Here is a 23417-nt window from a genome sequence, read left to right as displayed (position 1 = left end):
TATTACTACTCATAAAATCGGCTTTGAAGATCTTTCAGTTAGGTTTTCCAGATAGATCTGCTGAAAATCTTACTTGTAACGTCTATCCAAGCTGTGCTAGACTTAGACCTTCTCAAGGCCTACTACAGTCTCATGGTTCTTAAATGATGTCCTCAAAACTAGCATCAGATACTGACAAACTCGTCTTGTACATTCATAATGCTTCTTAGAAAGACATTATTCTTATTAGCCTAGCTTCAGGAGCTAGAATTTCAGAACTGTCGGCTCTATCCAGAGATGCGGGTCATGTGGAATTCCTCCCCTCAGGAGAAGTTCTGCTTGCCTCCGGATCGTAGTTTTTTTGGCTAAAAATGAGGATCCTCTTGCAAGGTGGGCTCCTTGGAAAGTCATCCCACTTCCGCAAAGATCCTTCTCTCTGCCCAGAGTATCAACTTTTTTAAGAGCCTTTCTATCTCGTACATCCATACAAGATCCTCAGGTTCTCTCTTCATAGAGAGAAAAAGGTGGTACTTTATCAGTAAAAGGTATTAGACAACAGATCCTTTACTTCATTAAACAAGCCAATCCTGATTCATTTCCAAAAGCACATGACATCAGGGGAGTAGCCACCTCAATTAACTACTTTCAACATATGAACTTTGAGGATCTTAAAAAGTATACTGGATGGAAATCTCCGACAGTCTAAACGTCACTATCTAAAGTCCTTGGAATCTTAAAATTTTCTGCAGTAGCAGCGGGAAACATTGTTTCTCCTGATACTGTATAGTAGTCATAGTATAGATCCAGGTCTCCTTTCTACCTACCTCGTCCAACATGCCTCACCCTATCGCCATGCTACTCGGATACTCTAGCCTTAGCCGCTGAGATCATATTGGTGGATTGTCCCTTATTTTTTTGCTAGGGACATCCACACTATGTACTTATAATGTACTTCAGTGTACCTACCCTTATTTTTATGCTAGGGTAGACACAATGTGTTTGTATATTATGTAAATACATTATTTAAGTGAATCTATTTTGTTAAATTGCACTGCATTATTGTATTTTATTATGTTTAATATAATTTAATTTTAAGTACTTTATATTACTGGCTTTCTTTTATGTCATTGTTTAGAATAAGTTAGCTTTAAGTACTTAGTTTATATTCTGTAATAACTGATTCACTTATATTATATCCCTCTTTTTTACAACTGATTTTCATTTGTCCTTTTTCCCATCTTGTCTGTTTCTCTGGTACTCTTTCATAGGCCGACACGAGCTGAGCCCAGAAAAGGGGATTTGACGTAGGAAAAAATCTATTTCTGGGTGATTGGCTCTGTCGCCCTAATGAAACCCACCCTGTATTTGCTTGCCCTCCCTGGCAGGACAAGATGTTTCATAGATTAAGGATGACCGCTAGGCGCTGCTGTCCCATGGCGTCCCTAGTAGTAGTAGTAGCAGCCACATCGCCCGTTGGTATCAGCTCTCTCTAGTGTGGGATTTGATTGGAAGGTCTAAATGGTGAATGTCTCGTGGTAGTGATCCCACTCGCCCCTATTCTCATACCGACACTTCTTTTAAAGAGTGAGCGAGTCAGTTTTACTGACATTTTCTTAATTTTGTTTTCCTCTGGTAATTTTAGATTAATTTTACCTAGAAAGAATGATATTAAGGATCCTTTCATAGGGCGACACGAGCCAATCACCCAGAAATAGATTTTTCCTACGTCAAAATCCCTTTTATCTGACAAACCAGTGGATAGTGCTACGACAGCGGCTTTGGGATATGGGTTAAGCTTTGGTGTATTTAATGGTAACCTGGACTGTGTCGACATCTCAAAATCGTTTTGTTATTTAGAAAAATTGAATCAAAACCTATGCCCTGATGATATCAATATTTGTAAAGGTATTGTGTATGGTGCTATGAGTAAACCTTCTCCCCCTAATGTACCCGTGAGATTTCTCCAGGCGTTTAAGAAAATTAAAGAAGACGAAACAGTGAAGGTGACAAAAGCAGATAAATCTAATGCAGTGGTAATTATGAATAAAAGTGACTATATAAGTAAAATAATGATATGCTAAATGACACTGATACTTATACGAAACTGAGGTCTGACCCTACACAGACAGTTAACTCCCATTTTAATAACAAATTAAATCCATTTTTGAAGGGCTTGGACCATTTAATTAAACAGTTTACACCGCAATGCGCCTCCCTACCTTACATGTATGGTTTAGTTCAAGACACATAAATCAATAACCCTATCAGACCAATCATTAGTTCAGTGGGCTCAGTTTCGTATAATTTATCTAAATGGCTTGTAAAAATTCTTACTCCTTTGCTAGGAAATATTTCTAACACGAATGTTAAAAACAATGTTGATTTTATAAACAAATTGAATAGTTTAAATTTGAATTATGATTTTAATATGGTTAGTTTTGATGTTGTCTCTTTATTTACAAAAGTGCCTGTAGATGACTTACTTGAATATTTGGAAGAGGAATTAGAGCGTCATGACATTCCCTTAAGTGTAGAAAATCTCATTAGTCTCATAAGGTTATGTATCAAAGATAGTAAAATTTTGTTTCAATGGGGAATTTTTTGTACAAAGTTTTGGCATGGCCATGTAATCCCTTATCTCCTGTCCTTAGCAATATTTACATGGATTTTTTGAGACAAAACTCTTACCAAGAATCTGCCCCAAAAAGTTATTTGGTTTAGATACGTGGATGATATCTTCTGTATTTGGCCAGAATTCACGAAAACCTCCAGGAATTCCTTAATAATCTCAATAATTTAATCCCTTCTATAAAATTTACTGTAGAGGAAGAAAGAAATTGTAATTTGAATTTTCTTGATGTAACCTGTCCATAGAAATGATAGAAATTTCACCTTTTCAGTCTTTCGAAATCAACTAATATTGCCTCTTTTGTTTTTTCATTACTACTCCAATCACCATCAAAATGTTAAATTCTCTGTTTTTTTTCTGGATGTTGCCTAAAGGGCTTTACGTGTCTGTAGCCCGCAGTTTATTGACGCTGAAATTAAAACTATTTATGATATTGCATTGAAACTTAAATACAAGGACTTTTGTAGATGTGGCATGGAAAAGAGCTAGAAAAACATTTTATTCAACTAATGACAAACTTGAATTTAGTAAGCATAACATTCTAAAAAATTACTTATGATGAAAGGTTTTTTAGATATTCCTAGAATTTTAAAGCTTTTTAACATAAATGTTGTTTTCAGTAATATTAATGTCAAGAGTTTAGTAATCAAAAATTCTCCTAAAGATCTTCCAGGCTGCATATATGAAATTCCTTGCAAAAAGTGTGATAAAATCTATTACGGACAGACTGGCAAATCTCTTCACAGCGTCTTAAGCAACATCAATATTCTGTGAACTAACTGGGCAAATATCGAATGCATTATTTGTACATATGAGAGATTTAGACCAGCCTATTAACTGGAGTCAAGCAAGAGCCTTAGTCCCATGTAATGACACAGTTAAAGGAATATCATTGAATCGTGTTTTTATCAAGTCAAATAATAGAAATGTTCTAGTTTAAGTCTTGGTTTTTTAAAACTTGATGCTTTCATAATGAAAAAAGTTGTAGATAAATATAAGCAACAAAATTAATATATCAGTTTTTACATGTTTTGGACTGTAAAGATACTTTGTAATTTCGGTTAGGGTCAGAATCTGTTTAAGTTTGTGACCGTGTGATATCCGATAATCCTGGATTATCCCTTTTAATTTTTACCCTTTTGATAATTAACCATCTGGTATTCCTGATCTTGTTTGTACCTGAGGCCTTCCTCTCCGATTGTACTTCAGTAGCTCCTTGACGATGTCTGAATAAAGACGAAAGCGCTTGGATTCCTGACTTTCATTTCCCGTGGTATTCGCTTATTTATGAAGTCACGTGCATCTACTGTGATTTTTTCTAGCAGGTATATATATATATATATATATAGATATATATATATATATAATATATATCATATATATATATATATATATATACATACACACACACACACACACACACACACACATATATATTATAATATATATATTATATATGTAGTCTATATATATATATTAATTTATATATATAGATTATAATATATATATATATATATATATATTATATAGATATATATATATTATATATATATATATATATATATATATATATATATATGTATATATATATAATATATGTAAATATGATATAATATATATTATATAAATATTTATATATATTTATATATATATATATATATAATATATATATAAAATTGTAAATATATATTATATATATATATATGGTATATATATATATATATATATATATATATATATATAATAAATATATATATATATATAAAATGTACTTTGGAAAGCTTTATTTACCAATTTCTTTATTCGAAGGAATGTATGGTTCATTCTCATCAAGGTCATTCAGTGAAAGTCGTGTTGCCCTTCCACTTAATGCTGACCCAGGTATACTGCGAGCACTAAATGCACTAGCTCTGTAAAAGAAGAATCTATTTATTAAAAAGTAATTTATGAAATCAAGCATAATGAAAACAATGCTATTAACTGAACCCTCCACACCAAACACAGGCTATTACTACACAGTCGACCATGGGGTTAAAACTGAGTTGGGTTCCATTAGGAATACAAGTGATGGGAAAAAATTTTTAGTCCAACAACATTCAACATAAAGACGAAAGAGTTATATTCCAATTGACATTTAACTAAATACAATTATATACCATCAATTTCACACAGAAATTACCAAGCCCAACAACATACAAATGGAAAATAAAGTTGGTTTTTACCTAGAAAATTGTTTTTTTTTTATTTAAAATATTGAAAATGCTTTGTAGTACTCATAATCTGCAAAATATCCAGAAGTTGTCCCAATTCCTTTCAAGTTTGATGTCACTATAAACAATCATCATCATTAAGAGCTCTGATGACCTAAAGGGAATGAACTGTCAGGAGTTATGAATAACACAGAGCAGTTGGATAGTGAGAGAGGAAAGCCCTTGAAACATCAACATATATAGAGATGCTCCTTATCTCACTGTTAAAGGGTAAGGAGAGTCAGAAGGAGCAGCAGAGGATAAAGAATGGCATGGAAAAGGAAGTGTAATGAGTGGAAAAGCTGTTATTTCCCATGGTTCAAAGATGAGGTAATGCTACTCCTTCGTGCTGCTAAAAGCATCTTAGAACTGTGCATGGATGCCCTGATGACACATGTCAAACATAAGAATTTGTCTCCTTTTCTCCTTTTCCTTTGAAACCTCACAATTACTGGATGTTCCTACTTGATTGTTTTCAACTTGTAATTCATCAGCTAAGCACTGTGACTCAAGCAGCTTTGTAACATTCTTTTCATTTATCTCTGAAAATCCTGTCACATACAGTAACCCAACATTACCCTTATGGACGGTTCCAGCCATACGGAAGCTGAGAAAATGTATCACTGAATGATGCACCTCATCCAAATCATTCCAAATGTAGTCAGCTGCTTTTTATAATAAGAATGCTTTACTTCATCTTTTGCTGCTGGAAATATTGTTTGAAGGTTGATAAGATTCCATAGTCTGAAGCCTGGATGTGAGAAGTGGAGTAAGGAGGCAACATCATCTCAATAATCTGCTTCCATGCAGCCATAGCCTTGAGCTGCAGCATTACCTACAAGGAGGATGCATGTATTCACAATTTTTTTTCATCTGGTAGATCACTCAAGGGCTTTCAAAACTGCCAACAGCTGTGGTCATCCACATCTTCAGCCAATAGCTGTTGTCACCCACACCTTGGAGTTAGATTTCCAGACTATCTAATTCTGCCCCTTAGCAATTCCTTTTATTTTAAGTGATATATCAATAAAAGATTAGCTTGAGATTGCCTTCTTCATTGAAAGGCAACACAACAGTGATGAATATCATATTGAACTTCTCCCATATTCAAGACCTGGTTGGGGGGTTACATCTAGTCACAAATCTGGATCTCTGAGAAAAACATTTCTAACCTTATCAGCACTTGTGTTTTATAGATTTATTTCTTGCACCTCGTCCTTCTTATCATTACTGTATAATGTTTGACCTGACTTCGAAATTTGATTTGATTTGATTTATATAGATTTTTGGCAATGTGCCAAGCACTGGGGCAACTAAGGCCATTCAGCACTGAAACAGAAATTGGCAGTAAAAGGTCTGAAAGGTGTTACAGGAGGATAACCTTGCAGTTGCACTATGAAACAATTGTTAGGAAAGGGTGGACGGTAAGATGGAAGAAAGATGATATGAAAGGAGGTAGAGTAAAAGGAATGAAAGTAGTTGCAGCTTGGGGCCGAAGAGACACTGCAAAGAACCTGAAGTAATGCCTACATTGCACCAAATGAAGTGCACTGACGGCACTATCCCCGTACGGGACCTCACTTCAAGAGCAAATTCTTATATATGTACTTTCCTTGTAAGAACCTATCTAAATGTTCAGAAGATATAATTCTCTTCTAAAATATAACAATTTGTAAAATAAACTAAAACCAAAGACTATAAAGCTAAAGCCTCCTAAAGGATGTCATGCAACAGGAACTTCAGAAGTTCACACAAAGACGCAATGCATTACTACCCTAATACAATTCAACTTGTATTTTAATATGTCATGTACTTACATTTATATTTATTTATTACTTAATTTGTTAATTTATCTGTTTTTATAATAACTGGTCTCCTCTTTCTGTATTTCCCATTTTTACTCTCCGTTACTTCTTTCAAATGAACACCATATTCTTTGAAAGCTTGAATTTCAAGGCAATGGTCCCTGTGGGCTTGTTCCATATGAATACAGTTTAACTTCCGAAGAAGAAGAAGAAGAAAAAGAAGAAGAAAAACTACAAATACTTGCCTTGCGCCAGGACTCTTGGGAGGCAAAACACCTGCCTCCTCATATCCAGATGCTGCTGAACCACTACGTGATGCCCGTGATGAGGATCTGACAAGTGCAGGAAACAATGGAACTAACATGATTTGTAAAGCAGATAAAGCCTGTGACTGGATATTAGGATACGGTTCTCTAAACATGTAATATATGTATACTAAATAACACAAAAACTTTACAAAAAGAAGACATTTTTCATTTTTAAAGTGCCTCTATATTTAACATGCAGTTTTCATAATGTGATCCACTGGTAACAACTACAACACTGGCTACTTATCCAAAAATACGACAATAGGTATCACAGCTGTGTCAGTAAAAGTACTATAGATTCACATCAACCGTGCATCTGATGTCTTGGCTAGTTCCTTACAACGCTCCTGATTGGCTGTTGATAAGCCAATCACAGGGCTGGAAACTCTCAGTCTCTCAAGAGAGTCCACATAGGCAGGATGTACGTTCCACCTTTCTTGAAGGATACCTTTGAAAGAAGTATCCCTCATGAGAGGGGGAACATACATCCTGCCTATGTGAACTCTCTTGAAAGACTGAAAGTATCCAGCCCTATGACAGGCTTATCAACAGCCAAACAGGATTGTTGTAAGGGACTGGCCTAGACATCAGATGACCGGTTGATGTGAATCTACTATAGTATACAGTCAATAAGATCAAATGTTGTAAACTATGACTGATGCAAATTTTAGCATCATATCACTCAGCCAATTACTTCTATAGCACTGCTTAAGTGTCTAACATATATTAAAAGGACTAAAGTAGGCATTAAAGAATTTCTTCGTACATATACAAAACAATGAGTATTTATCCTAATGTTAGGACCTCAAGGTTTGTAAGTTATGAAAAATACAAATTGGTTAGGAATTTGTCATTTTTTAAACATAAAGCTGCTTCCCCTAACAGGGTCCTGAATATACGGACAGAGAAAAATCATTACTACTGCCACAAACACTTGCAGCTGCTGAATTGCCAATGATCCCCTAAGCTGAAAAAACTTGTTACACCAGTCACTTCACACATCAGATCAGAAACTCGTAAAAAAACCCTACTAAAACTGTAAATGCCATTCCCTTCTACCTTGCACATGTACACTAACTTCCTGGATGCTCACTCTCCTTGCCAATAACTCTTTCACATCATCCAGCTATCACTTTCTAGGTCTCTCTCTCTCCGTCTCCTATCATTTCCATTTACCAGCATATCATAACACATCCATTCCACCTGAAAGAAAAGACTACGCTCACTGACCTCTCCTTTCACTTGTACTAACCCTTTTACCACTTCTATGCATATATATCTCACCTTTCAAATTCTTCTTATATACAATATACTACTCAAACAAAAGTTCATCTCTACCATTTCTGTCACTCTTTCTCTCACATTCAGTATCTAAACTTCACTTCTATAATGCAGAGATGAATCAACAATCCCTTCATACATTCTGCTAAATAGGTAATATTTTAATTATTTCACTAACCTCCTGAAACACAAGACTCATGTTTAACAGAAACAGCTATTAGCATAAATATTACAAATCTGAAATATGATATTGTAATGATACAATTAAGTTTGTTCATACTTACCTGGCAGATATATATATAGCTGTATTTTTCCGAATCCGACAGAAATTTAAACACTTACGACACACGCCAGTGGGAGTCAGGTGGTTAGTACCCATTCCCGCCGCTGGAGGCGGGTATCAGGAATTCTTCCCATTTTCTATTCATAATTTTTTATTTCCACTGTCTCCTGAGGGGAGGTGGGTGGGTACTTGATTATATATATCTGCAGGTAAGTATGAACAAACTTAATTGTATCATTACAATATCATTTTGTTCATGAACTTACCTGTCAGATATATATAGCTGAATCACCTTTGGTGGTGGGAGTAGACAGAATAGAAGATTTTAGGAAACCTTATATATGCAGATAATTGATATCTTGATTCCTTACCTGTTTAGCGATAGCTGACTTCTTGGTGGTTACTGCGCGTAAGTCTGCTTGTGCTACTAGAGTTGCCAGATTAGGTGAGACTATATAGCTGGTGCACTCCAGATGATCTGTCACAGGGGCGAGACCACGACGTGACTAGACCATATTGACCATACCAGAGGGCTAAGAAGAAAAATAAATAAATATATTATAAAAATATATATCACCACCTGACCCACCTAGCCAAAGTTAAGGTGTGTTAACTAAGGCTTAAGAGTTAAGAAGTCCCCGTTGTCGGCGACTCACTACTAAATTAAGAGCTCTTCCTAACCATTTTCTACAGGATAGGATGAGTGGTACTTCTTGCCCCCAAGATTGTGTCTGCAGACACGTATGGCCCAAGCGAGCAGCAGATCTCATATGCCATCTTCACATCTCGCAGGGAGTGTGAATTGAACAACAGAGTTGCTTCGCTAAAACATGGTACTCAGGATGTTGCTGAGTGCCATGCTCTGTTGAAATGCTTCCGAGGCCGCGCCCTCACCTCGTGAGCATTCAAATCAAAAAGATTTCAAATCTTTGTGCAAACACAAAGAAGGAGCTTTTTTGAAAGACCTCCTTAACATAAGCCAGGGTGTTCTTCGATATGGGCAAGGTCTGGTCTTTTCGGACACTGCAGATTGTCCGTACGACTTCGACTTTGAGTTTTTATGTATATAAAAACTTGGAAGACCTGACAGGGCACAGGACTCTCTCTGGCTCCTGCCCACTAACTTGTGCCATCCTTGCTTCCAAGCTCTGGGGGGGGCCCAAGGACAAAACGGGTTTCCATTCTTAGGCCATAAACGAAAAGCTTAGAGAGCACAACCGCCTTGTGTTCTCTAAAGCCAAAACTTGTGACGATGGCTTAAAATCTCACTAACCCTCTTTGTCGTATCTAGGGTGGTTAGAAAAATGCCTTCCTGATCACATGCAAGAAGTTAACAGGTAGGAGATGTTCGAATGCTTTGACAATCAAGAACTTCAGACTATGTCTAAGTTCCATATTGAAAGCTTCGATCTGGACATGCACAGTCAGTCCGTCTGTACTAACGTCAGGTGACCGACCAGTTGACCAGACGACGAATCAAGGACAGCAAGGCTGTACCCTGAAGACCATAAGGCACTATTCTTCGCTGAAGGATGAGTGTTTGGACTGCCTGGGCGATTCAAGCTAAGCAAACCTTGGGGGGGTGTAATCAACGCAACCCAACGTCGTTAGCGAATTAACTCCTGAGCCACTCCTGACTCGAGCTTCTGGTGCTAGGAGAAAGGAGCGAGGAGCAAAAAGGCGATTCAGTCCCGAAGGACGAATGCCTGACAGTCCAACCTGGTCTCATGTTAAACGATCATCGGGGGTGTATAAACGCAAACCGACTTCGTCAACAAGAAACTCAGGGCTACTAATATGTCTCCTGATCCTCCCGCACGAGTGTCTGACTCCGAGAAAACAGGTGAGACAAAAAGTAGATGTCGGTGAGCGAGTTTTTCGAGATTTCACAAGAACTCAAAGAATCGTGGAAGGGCTTTTGTTTGTTTGTTTGACAGAAAGCAATCTCTGAGCCGCCCAAAGGCCGTCAACAACATAATTTGCGTATTCTTTAATAGTTGGTGGACTGCCAGCCACTTACCCATTCTTCAAACGGAAAAGGGAAGACTGCAATCTATGCTGTCCAACATCTCGATAGTCTGAACGTAGTCAGACTCAGAGCGGAGAGGTTATAGTACCTTTCGTGTTAAAGGAGACCGACTCTCTAAAAAAGAAAAGTCCTTGGAAGGACGTGACCTCTGTGAATCTAGGGTCTTGAAGGCCAACATGGGGCGATTAGCGTCATTGTCGCTCCCTGTGATGATATAAATCATCTTATTACATTTCCTAAGTGATTGAAAAAAGGGGAAAAAAGGTGGAGACTAAACATCCATCCCCGTTCAATATCATAGGATGGCGTTTTAATGTTACCGCTCCCGGATCGAGAAAAAGGGAGTCAGAGAAGAAGAAACCTCTTCGTACCTCAATCTAGCGAAGAGATGAATGAAAGGACGTCCCTAAAGTCTCCACAACTCTCAACATACTTCTAAAGAAAGATTCCACTCGGAAGTCAGTAGTTGCTGCCTTCGATCGAGACGATTCGAACGGACTTTTGCAATCCTGTAACGAACCTCTAGAGGATCGTTCCATTCTACGCCTGTTGTTATAATAGGCTCTTTCTCGTAAACCCGAACCGGGACCGAGAGAAGATACTTCCTAAGATATGAGAGAGCTGTGGAAGATCAGAGTTGATATGGACCATGGTTCCAAAAACTCGTTTCGAGGACTGGAGGGACGACTGAATTGCTTCCACTTCTTTCAGATTATGATCCAGGACATCTGAAACCCTCTCCAGATGTCCGGCACCTTCTTTCTATCACCTCAAGAGATACTTAACGCACCGAGAGATGTTCAGAATCATTCCTAGATCTTTAATAAAATTTCAGTTTACCGGTAGGAAAAAAAAACTGTAGAGGTCTGAATTGCAGTCTATTCAGGGAAACAAACTTCTTTAGGAAGGAAATGGTCCCCAGCAAGCTCATCCATTCCCTCACACAGTATGTTTACTTCCCTAATAAGGCTGCGCTTTGCCTAAGCAAGAGAGCATATATAGTGCAATGTTGTGGTAGACTCGTAGTCCTATACCGTGCGGTAACGAGCACCGAAAGGAGTAAGATATCTCTGTAGAACATATTAAGGCCAAACGAATGCAATGTTTAATTCATTCATGTAAGAATCCCCTCAATCTTAGGCTAAAGTCCGTGATTGTAGGGCAGAGATACAGTTCGTCAGTCAATCCCGCAGGAGAGAGAGAGACGTAACTGCCAGCACAGAGATACGGTTAGTCAGTCAATCCCGCAGGAGACAGAGACTTAACCTACAGCGTATGACAGCGAACGAGCTGGTACTGTCTCGTTTGGACTGGAGGAGAGGAGTCAGAGGACAGTGACAGCAGCAGCTTACGATCGTCCGTCATCGTCGTCTCTTAACTTTATGCCTGGGTTGCCAGCTACCCTATTCTATGAAGAAAAAGGTCCGTTATTTTTAGCATAAAGAGACTCTCAAGCTGGTATAATTTAAGCGAAACAGAAAACGCTAAATATACAGATGCGTTTGTGTCGTCAGAACACTACCATACAACGGTAAAAGATAAATCGGAAACTCCTGGAAGGCTGCAGGGAGTAACGATTAAATGTCCTTAAAATGGACCATAGACCTCTCGGTTGCCATCCCCTCTCGGTTGCCATCCGAAGAGGTAACTACAGCAAGCGTATATGACTTGAACCAACCAGAATAAAATAACGCAAGGCAAAATATGAAATTATATCACAATAAAGTTTGTTCATACTTACCTGGCAGACATATATATAGCTGAATTCGGAAATACAGCTACATACATATCTGACAGGCAAGTTTCATGAACAAAACTTAGGAGAATCGAAGCAGTCAGCTCAAGCTTCTTATGTTTATTGGACATAAGCGTTCATTGACGTAGTCTACAAGTCTATTTCTTGTACGAGTCTGCGAATGACGAATGAGAGCTCTTCCGAATCTTGTCAATAAGAGCTTATTCGCTTACGCAATATCAAGTTAATGAGATGTTTGTCAATGAGAACTAACCCATTTACGGGACAAAGAGATATTTGTCAATGAGGGATACCCACTTACTTGACAAAACGATAGTATATTGTCAATGGGGGAAAGTCACTGAATTGACAAAACGTAATCCAGGAAGTCGAGCATTTTATTTTCCGATTCCCGTCTCAAACGAGGAAGGGGCAAGAATCCTGTTAAGAGACTGGGCTTACGTCCAAGGTAGAACGACGATGTCAATTCGGCAGCGTAGTCCCGACTAGGAACTAACAAAATCTATCATCTGAAAAGCCCTTTCAGATGGGCTAAAAAGCTGGCAAAATTATCCTGGGAAGAAGAAGAAACTCTCCAACCAGCTTCCTCTCCCGTATCACAACTAATGCCTGCTAAAGCTTAAAATTTATTGGCAGTATGGCAAAGGCAGTCCTGTCTTGCGCTTTCCTGAAGAGCGTACTTTTGATGAGTGCCTTTGCAAGAATCCTACTGAACGTTGCCGAGAGTCCTGACGTGCAGGACATCGAACCTTTATAACCCGTAACTGCCTTATCGCCAAGTCTTGACTGCTAGTGGCAACTTAAATTTCTCTGGGCTCAGCTCGTGTCGGCCTATGAAGTAATCCTTAACATCATTCTTTCTAGGTAAAATTAGCCTAAAATTACCAGAGAAAACAAAATTAAGAAAATGTCAGTAAACTGACTCGCTCACTCTTAAAAAGAAGTGTCGGTATGATATAGCGAGTGTGGAACACTACCACGAGACAAACACCAATTAGAACTTCCCTATCAGAATCCCCCCAAGAGAGAGCCGATACCAACGGGCGATGCAGCCTCTACTACTACTACTAGAGGACGCCACGGACAGCAGCGCCCCTAGCGGTCATCCTTAATTTTTAGCACCAGCGACAAGTCGCCATTTTCTTGTGCTCGTGTTTTTTTCTTGGGATTATCCGCTTTGGAATCATGGAACGCTCTGCTATCGCCACGGCTAAGTTAAGTAACTCATAAGTAACATTTTACTGTAATTTTATCTTCCGGGTACCAGTATTTTCCTTTTTATAGGTCAATACGGTTCCTCGGTTGTCTCGTGGCGGCCATGCCGCCTCGTAAGAATTCCCGGTCCTCCATACTGGGACTTCTTGTGCTTATGGGCTTACTTTCCACATTCATTGTTTACATCGACTTTTAGCTAGTCCAGCCCTCCTACCATTCTCTTAGCTTGTATTTAGGGCTATTATTTTTATTTTCGGCCCAGCATCCCGCTCTTGCTCTACATCGGCTATCGCTGGCTCCGAGTAGGCTTCTGTTTTTCGGAACAGTCTGCCTCCTCCTGGGCTTCTTTCTCTTTTACTAACAGTGTCTCTTCCCCCTTTTCGATATATGATTTTATTTAGGGTGTTTGGCTAGCCTAGGTGCTTGTTCCACATGTTGGTACAGCTTGGTTCACGTGGCCCTACCACGGTTGTGTTGCTCGTGGCCTAGGCCACTTGCGGTCACGTGTACTATAGCACCTTACCCTGCCCCTTCCCTCCCTCTCTGATGTAGGGAGGAGCTGGGGGACCCCTTGGTTGTCATAACAACCTCATCGCCTTCCTTCTCACACTCTCGGAGGTGCCGCGGGGGGTTCCGCCAGCAGGGGGTATAGGGCGACCACTATAAGGTACCGGGTCTCCATACGGGGTAGTGGTGAGGTGGGGAGGAGTAGGCCATCCCTCCCCCCTTTCCTCGCTCCCGCCGTGTTTCACCGGGACCTCCATCCCCCCCTCCCCTTTACTCAGCCACCTCCCTTATGATACGAAAGGAGCCTTCCGTCGCAGCCGGGGCCCCTTTGGTTATAGTATATTGGCTCCGCTAGCGGGCAGGGTGGGTGCTATGGATGGTCGATTGCTTGCCTACTATATCCTTATATCTCTCCCCCGCTACCGGAAGGGAGCTTACCCTTACCTACGCACTCTTCTAGTAGACGGGTGGAGAGAAGTTGTTTTATATTGTTATTTTGCTACTTTAAGGATATATACCCTATTATAAGATATTTTACAATGAATTGTGTATTATTATGTTCATTTTATCAACCATCCCCGCCATTATCCGTCGTGGTTTCCATTACCACCACTCCTAGTTGGTTGATTCTTGTGCCTCCGCCACTGGCGGAGCCATAGCCTATCTTCCAGCCTGGTTACCACACGTATTTTAGCGGGGCTCTGGTTTTATCTAACTTTATCGCTCCGGCACCAGCGGAGCATATGTTAGGCTGTAAGTTTTGTGTTTACTCTGTACTCATGTACGTTTTCACTTACAGGCTACCAACTGCCAGGTCCTCGCCTGTAATGCGACGCTGTATGACCCCTGTGGACATGACGAGTGCAGGTCTCACGCCCCGTGTGCCACTTCGTACAACGAGTCGATCGTCTGGCACCCCGAGGCCTGCGCTATATGCTACGACCTGGTAGCTCAGCTGGGGGATGGGGTAAGTCCATTATGAGGTTACTTATGAATTTACTAACAACTTCTAGTTCGTAAGTTTGTTAACCCTGTCCGCAATTGGTAGCTAATCCAGCCTTTCTTTCAGGGCTAGCGGTGTTAGCGTGTGGGAAGTCGCCCTCGCCACCCTGAAAGCGTGGGTGGGCGGCTTTGGGAAAAACGCCGCCAAGGGCCAGCCCTACATTCTGGATAGGAAGCTGGCCATCCAGATCTTCCCTGCGGGCAAGTCGACGGGCTACGTCGACCCCTTGTCCGCCGCCCCCGTGATAGCCGCCATCCAGCAAGAACTCCAGAATTCGTTTGGGGTCGTAGCCTCCCAGGAGTCAGTCCCGGACGTCGCCGCCCTGGACCTGAATCTCGAGCCGATGGCGGTAGTAAGTGAGGATTTGTTGGTTGAGGTAGGTTTTGCTCGGGCGCCCAAGGTCTTTCCTTGGGCGCTCCTGGGTCTTCTCCTGTCCTTCTTCTTCCGCCTCCTTCCAAGGCTTCCTGGGATCCGAGATCCCTAGCCGCACTCCCGCTCTCTCTGTACCTCCTAAGGAGAAGGGAAAGAGAGAACCGAAGACCTTGTCTAAGACGACTTCTAGGAAGTCGTCTTCGTCTTCTTCGGCCAGGAAGTCATCGACTTCATACGCCGACGCGGTGAAGGCTAAGCCGAGCTCTTCCCAGTCGAAGAGCTCCAGAGAAAAGCAAGGCTTCGAAGGAGAAGGCTCGCGCTACCTCAGAGTCGCTGCCTCTCGCTTCCGCTGCCCCTCTCCGCTATGCCGGCAGGGGTAGCAAGCACCAGCTCCTGCGTTCCCTCTCCTGTCTCATCAGGAATGATGGAGCAGGTAGGAGCGATGGTGGGTTCCCAAATTTCAGCTTGGGGAACACGTTTTGAGCAGATGTTCGCGCAATTGTCGAGCAGTCTGTCTCAAACTGGACAGACGGTCCAGGAACTCTCTAATAGGATGAGAGAGAATGAGGATCGGGTAGCAGGGGCTATCTCAGGCTCCTCCCCCAGTCTCCCCTGCTTCTAGCACGGGGATTCTCCACTTCCGCCTTACGACTCCTTGCCAGCTTTCTCTATGGACAATCCATGGAGAGTAGCGGCCTATGCTCCTTTTAAGGACGGGATGATTTCGATCCCGGAGTTTGGCACTCGAAGGATTGGACTTCGAGTTCTATCCTCCGGGTCTGTCACAGCCTTTCATCGGGTATGCTAGGCTGACGCCAACAGCTCTTACGAAGAGAGGACAAGATCTCGAAGGAGTCAGTCCTCTACAGTAGAGATCACGCCCAACGGGAATGGGTTCACTGCCTTGAGGACTGGGAGTGTACTAATACTAGACTCCAGGCCTATAAGAGCCCCTCCACGATTTTCGCGACGGAAGAGGAGGTCTCTCTTCCGTTCGCCACGAAATTGGTGGAGAAGGCTCTTCAGGCAGTCCTCAAGGATGAGCCCGTTCCACAGTTGAGAGAGTCGGAGTCTACTTCTCCACTCTTCCCCCGCCTTCGGAGAGTTATGGGAAAACCTGCCAGCTACTTTCACGCTGGGTAAACTCAAGCCGGACTGTGCTATGGACCAGTTCGGTGAGAAGTTACCTAGGCTGCCGGATTCCTTAATCCAGGCAGAGTTCGATGCGCGAACTAGGTTGGCAGGTCCCTTAACTCTCTTATCGTTACGGAAATGGCTGCTCTTTCATACGCTAACGAACCTCTGTTCAAGATCCTGGCGAAATCGCAGTTTCAGACGGTTCTTGTTAGACGCTTTTGACTTCTTCCAAGCCAGAGGAACTGTCGGAAGCATGTTCTTCAAGAGTGCACTATCAGGACGACGCCTAATAGACTCTTGGCTGCGAGCATGTGGGGAGCGGATCTCTTCCCAGAGTCCGCAGTGAACGAAGTCCACCACGAAGCTGCTAGACTCAACCAGAGCCTTAGAGCTAGGTGGGGTATTTCCTCTAAGAGGAAACAGGAATCCGTTCCCACAGCTGGCACGAAACAAAGAAGGCTGGTAAGAGGTTCCAGCCATATAAAAAAACTCCAGCATCAGCAGCAGTTTGTGCAGGCAGTCCCAGTTACCCAACAGGGACAACCTGCTACATCTAAGCAAACCCAGCCTTTCCTCCTGGTGCCCCAGCAATCGCAACCTTCGACTTCCTACGCTATCTCGCCTGCCTTTAAACCCTGCTTATGAGGCTCAAGGCTACTCTCAACCGAGGGGTAGGGCGAGAGGTTACTTTCGTCACCGTGGCGCAGGAAGGGGCACAAGGAGTAAGCAGTCAGAGGAGGGCGTGGTGGCCAACCCGCCCATCAGCAATGAGGGCTCCCCAGGTAGGAGGGAGGCTGTTCCTCTCCGCCACAGGTGGGGGTTCAGCAATTGGGCACAGAGCATAGTGTCCAAAGGATTAGGCTGAGCTGGATCCAAGATCCTCCTCCAATCAAATCATTTCACCAGATACCGTCAAAGGAAAGGAATTGATAGATTACGCGGAAGAACTCCTTCAGAAAGGAGCCATTGCGAGAGTCAAACATCTAAAATTTCAAGGTCGCTATTCAGCGTGCCAAAGAAAGGCTCAACAAAAAGAAGGGTAATCTTAGACTTGTCAAAGCTAAACTCTTTCATTCGCTGCGACAAGTTCAAGATGCTTACCCTCTCGCAAGTAAGGACCTTACTTCCGCGTGGAGCCGTCACATGCTCCATCGATCTTACAGACGCATACTATCATATCCCTATAGCCAGGCACTTCCGCCCATTCCTCAGGATTCAGGCTAGGAAATCAAACATTCTCATTCAAAGTGATGCCCTTCGGTCTGAATGTAGCCCCCAGGGTATTCACAAAGATAGCAGAAGTGGTTGTACAACAATTGAGAGCTCAGGGAATCATGGTAGCGGCATACCTCGACGATTGGTTGATCTGGGCATCAACAGTCGAGGAATGTCTCAAAGCTACCAAAAAGGTAGTTCACTTTCTGGAACATCTGGGGTCCAGATAAACAAAACGAAATCCAGACTTATTCCGGAATCTCGTTTTCAGTGGCTAGGAATCCAATGGGATTTGTCCTCCCACAATCTATCAATTCAGTGGTCAAACGGAAGGAAATAGCAAAATCTGTCAGGCAATTTCTCAAATGCAAACAAACGTCAAGAAGAAACCAGGAGAGAATCCTAGGGTCTCTTCAGTTTTGCGTCGGTAACAGATATCCTTCTGAAGCAAGGCTGAAAGATATAAATCGAATTTGGCGGTCAAAAGCAAACTCCAAATATCGAGACAGTTGTCAGTAATTCCACAGATCCTCCGCAAACCAACTACGGCCTTGGTCAAAAGTAAAGAACTTAGCCAAGAAAGTACCCCCCCTTCAATATCCCCTCCCAGTGTTAACCATTCACACGGATGCATCCCTGTCCGGGTGGGGGGATACTCTCAGTTCAAACAGGTTCAGGGACTTGGTCAGTTCAATTTCGCCACTCCACATAAACGTGTTGGAAGCAATGGCAGTATTTCTTACTCTGAAGAGACTGCTTCCCCCGAAGAAGTCTCATCTAAGGCTAGTTTTGGACAGTGCAGTGGTAGTTCATTGCATCAACAGAGGAGGGTCCAAATCCAAGCATGTGAACCATGTCATGATAGCCATCTTTGCATTAGCAAGCAAACACAAATGGCATCTGTCTGCCACTCACCTGGCAGGAGTAAGAAATGTGATAGCAGACGCCCTGTCCCGGTCAGTTCCTCTGGAATCAGAGTGGTCTCTGGACGTCGGGTCATTCCAGTGGGTAAGCCGGAGAGTCCCAGGTCTCCAAGTGATCTCTTCGCCTCACAAGCGAACCACAAGCTCCCTTGCTATGTGGCCCCCAACCTGGACCCTCTGGCTTATGCCACGGACGCCCTGTCGTTGGATTGGAATCAGTGGAGGAGAAATTTATGTTTTTCCTCCAGTGAATCTTCTCTTGAAAGTCCTAGACAAACTAAGGTCTTTCAAAGGGATAGTAGCTCTGATTGCACCGGACTGGCCCAAGAGCAACTGGTATCCTCTTCTTTTGGAATTGGGTCTCCGACCTCAACGGATCCCCAATCCCAAACTATCACAATCAGTACAAATGAGGACTGTGTTCGCTTCCTCAGGAACTCTCCAGACCCTAACTTTATGGACTTCATGAAGTTTGCGGCTAATAAAGATGCTGACATTGATCCACAGATATTCTCTTCCTAGAATCAGATAAGAGAGAGTCAACCATTAGACAATATGACTCGGCTGTTAAAAAATTAGCATCTTTCTTGAGAGAATCGAACACTACAACCATGACAGTTAATTTGGCTATATCCTTTTTCAGATCCTTATTTGAAAAAGGGTTAGCAGCTAGCACGATTACCACTCATAAGTCGGCTTGAAGAAAATCTTTCAAGTAGGTTTTCAGATAGATTTGACTGAATCTTATTTCACATCTATCCCTAAAGCTGTGCTAGACTTAGACCTTCTCAGAGGCCTACTACAGTTTCATGGTTCTTAAATGATGTCCTCAAACTAGCTTCAGATACTGACAACTCATCTTGTACATTCATAATGCTCCTGAGGAAGACACTATTCTTATTAAGCCTAGCCTCAGGAGCTAGAATTTCAGAACTGTCGGCTCTATCCAGGGGATGCGGGTCATGTGGAATTCCTCCCATCAGGAGAAGTTCTACTTGCTCCGGATCGTAGCTTTTTAGCCAAAAATGAAGATCCTCTTGCAAGGTGGGCTCCTTGGAAGGTTATCCCACTTCCACAGGATCCTTCTCTCTGCCCAGTATCAACTCCTTAGAGCCTTTCTATCTCGCACTTCTTCTAGATCCTCGGGTGCTCTCTTCATGAGAGAAAAAGGTGGTACTTTATCAGTTAAAGGCATTAGACAGCAAATCCTTTACTTCATTAAACAAGCCAACCCTGAGTCATTCCCAAAAGCACATGATATCAGGGAGTAGCCACCTCAATTAATTATTTCCAAACATATGAACTTTGAGGATCTTAGAAAAGTATACTGGATGGAAATCCCCGACAGTCTTTAAACGGCATTATTTAAAGTCCTTGGAATCTTTAAAGTTTTCAGCAGTAGCAGCGGAAACATAGTTTCCCCTGATCTGCTTAGTAGTTGTAGTATTGATCCAGGTCTCCTTTCTACCTACCTCAACCAACATGCCTCAACCTATCGTCAGGCTACTCAACATCATAGCCTTAGCCGTTGTGTCTTATAGTGGTTTGTCCCTTATTTTTTTGCTAGGGACAACCACCCTTGTACTGATATGTACTTCAGTGTTCCTACCCTTATTTTTATGCTAGGGTAGGCCACAATATGTTTGTATAAATTCTCCATTGGGTTTGTGATAAGTTTCACTCACAATGTGTTTGTATATATTTGAATTAATTGTGTTAATTGTATTAATGATGGACTTGAGTGTACCTACCCTTATTTTTTTGCTAGGGTAGGACACATATATGTATATAATTGTAATTATATTTTCTAATTAAGTAAATCCAAAAATTTCCTTATTTTACATGCATATTTATAATTTTTATTATCTACCATTTAAGTACTTTAAGTTTACTAACATTCTGTTATTGATTATTATAATAAGTTAGTTTAAGTGCTTATTTTGTATGCTGTATCTGATTTACTTATATTATATCCATCATTTTAATCTGTTTTTCATTATTTCCTTTTCCATCTTGTCTGTTTCTCTGGTACTCTTTCATAGGCCGACACGAGCTGAGCCCAGAAAAGGGATTTTGACGAAGGAAAAATCTATTTCTGGGTGATTGGCTCGTGTCGCCCTATGAAACCCATCCCTTTTTTATGGTTTGTTCTCCCCCCCCTTGCAGGACAAGATGTATTTATGTTTTAATTAAGGATGACCGCTAGGGGCGCTGCTGTCCGTGGCGTCCTCTAGTAGTAGTAGTAGAGGCTGCATCGCCCGTTTTGGTATCGGCTCTCTCTTGGGGGGATTCTGATAGGGAAGTTCTAATTGGTGTTTGTCTCGTGGTAGTGTTCCACACTCGCCCCTATATCATACCGACACTTCTTTTTAAGAGTGAGCGAAGTCAGTTTTACTGACAAAATTTCTTAATTTTGTTTGTCTCTGGTAATTTTAGGCTAATTTTACCTAGAAAGAATGATGTTAAGGATTACTTTCATAGGGCGACACGAGCCAATCACCCAGAAATAGATTTTTCCTTCGTCAAAATCCCTTTTATTGGCAGAATGGCAAAGCTTGCGGTAGAGCAAACGAGAACTTCCCTTGAGCTTTCTTAACTCCATCCACCTATGCGAAAAGCAATATTAATTGACAGAGACCTCTTGAATTCACGAAACCCCGATGTCTTGCTGGGTTTCGAAGAGAAGTTGTCTGTTCACTTTAAGCTTACTCCGAAGCACTGCCTACTTCACATTCTTTGCTGCAGGTGAGGTAGAAGGTAAAAATGAACTTTAAGTAAAAATTCTAAGCCCAAATCTGAAACAAGAGCTTGAAGAGTTCAACAGAAACGTTCAGCCAAGGCGACACAACCTGGCGTACGCTGGTGCACGCTCGGCGTCCACTGGAGCGCGCTCGGCTCCATTGGAGCGCGCTCGGCGTCCACTGGCGCGCACGCTCGGCGTCCACTGGCGCGCACGCTCGGCGTCCACTGGCGCGCACGCTCGGCGTCCACTGGCGCGCACAAGCTCGGCGTCCACTGGCGCGCGCTTGGCGTTGCACCCGCGCGCCCTGGCTTGGGCGTACCGCTCTCAAAAGCTTACTGCTACTATGACTTCTTTTACGTATTTCTCGGTGGAAAGACGGACACGAGTTCAGGCGACGTTCGCCTTCTTACTTCTCACTGAAACGCATAACGAGAGAGAGAGAGAGAGAGAGGACGTGAAGCGTCCTCTTCTATAAAGCTTCTATTTAGAGGGCGCGAGTCCATCCGAAAGCTCCAACCCCTGCGCGGGGAGGACGCTTCGGAGGACGAGAAGCAATCCTTCAGGATTCGTCAACGTGCACGCACTTAGGCAGTCTGGGGATTTTCATCAGAAACTGCCGAAGGCACGCCAGATCGGTGGGGGTTTCCTCGTAACCTCCTTCGGCTTTCGACATGCTCTCTCCCTCGTTCTGGGAGTCAAGCAGAGGTCCCGGCCTAGAGGCGAAACGAGGCCGATCTGACGCACCCTTCCACTACACAAGGGGTATCACTGCACTTCTGCACTTCACTTTTACTCTCTAAAGCAAGCACTTTCGATTCTAAGTTACGAATCGAAGGAGTATCAGAGAAAGGGCAATTTCTCTACAGACACTGCTTAGGGCCCGAAGGCAACACTGCAGGGTTAGGAGTAACAATTACAGAAGTAGCACTTCACAGCAATGAAGGAGAGCGAGCACCTCTCGTAGACATATAACAATAGCCCGTAGGCCATACTACAGGGTTATGCAAAATAAAGTCTACAGGAAGGTTTTAGCAGGTTCACTACCCTGACTTTTGTTACTGATTAATTGCGTACATACGAATCATACGTCTTCCTTACGGAATTAGACATGTTTACTGATTAATTGCGTACATACGAATCATACGTCTTCCTTACGGAATAGACAAAGTCTCACACTCCTTACATGACAAATCTCAACAAAGAAGCAAGACCCATACCCCTCGTACATACCAAGTGCGAATCTACCGAAGCTTTCGGTAGCCACACCCTATCTTTGCAGACAACCCCGTCTGAACTAGCTAACTAGATTCGATATTTTATGCAAAAATGAATCAAATTCAAATCAATTTAAGATAGCGTATGCCTAGCCACAAATCCAAGTGAATAAAATCAAAAGACAATTAGGATACTTAGCGGCAATGAAGTTTCCAAAATCCTAAGACGGAGGTACTGAAAAACAGGTGTTTTTTCAGCACCGGCGACAGAAAAATTATGAATATGGGAATGATTCCTGATACCCACCTCCCAGCGGCGGGAATGGGTACTAACCACCTGACTCCCACTGCGTGTGTCGTAAGTGTTTAAATTTCTGTCGGATTCGGAAAAATACAGCTATATATATATCTGACAGGTAAGTTTCATGAACAAAATAGAAAATTGCTTATTTACCATTTTCTATTTTGTCATTGCATATTTCATTCAGTCCAAATTCTAGCTAGCATGTAATTTCACGATAAGGTTTCTCAAGAACCCCAGTAGAGGTTACTATTCACATGACCTGAAAAATGCAACTTTCCACAAAAGTCCTTGTTAATGCTAATAAGAAATTCTGTAAAGTTCATTCAAACAGAAATCTGACAGTGGAGATCTAATCGAGATTGGGCTATCCTTAAGTAAGAAAATCTCTCACGAGAACTGTACGTTTCACTGTGAGCCATAATGAAATTATAATCACATATTACTTAAAATAAGTTTATCTTAATA

General features: G+C 42.0%; 1 protein-coding gene across 3 annotated transcripts in view; it reads right to left on the bottom strand.

Annotated features, from left to right (window-relative positions):
• Positions 1 to 23417, bottom strand: part of LOC135209695 (intraflagellar transport protein 88 homolog) — a gene marked incomplete at its 5' end in the record, with an annotated part of 88101 nt that overhangs the window by 28603 nt on the left and 36081 nt on the right. For 2 of the 3 annotated variants that reach the window (XM_064242452.1, XM_064242451.1), the window contains 2 exon segments: positions 4400 to 4518; positions 6908 to 6994. In XM_064242452.1, coding sequence (XP_064098522.1) covers positions 4400 to 4518; positions 6908 to 6994 — 206 coding nt within the window. 3 annotated transcript variants of the gene reach the window in all.

Source organism: Macrobrachium nipponense, chromosome 38 (genome assembly GCF_015104395.2).
Source record: "Macrobrachium nipponense isolate FS-2020 chromosome 38, ASM1510439v2, whole genome shotgun sequence".
In the NCBI taxonomy this organism is placed as follows: Eukaryota; Metazoa; Arthropoda; class Malacostraca; order Decapoda; family Palaemonidae; genus Macrobrachium; species Macrobrachium nipponense.
This window is presented reverse-complemented; position numbering and strand designations above follow the sequence as displayed.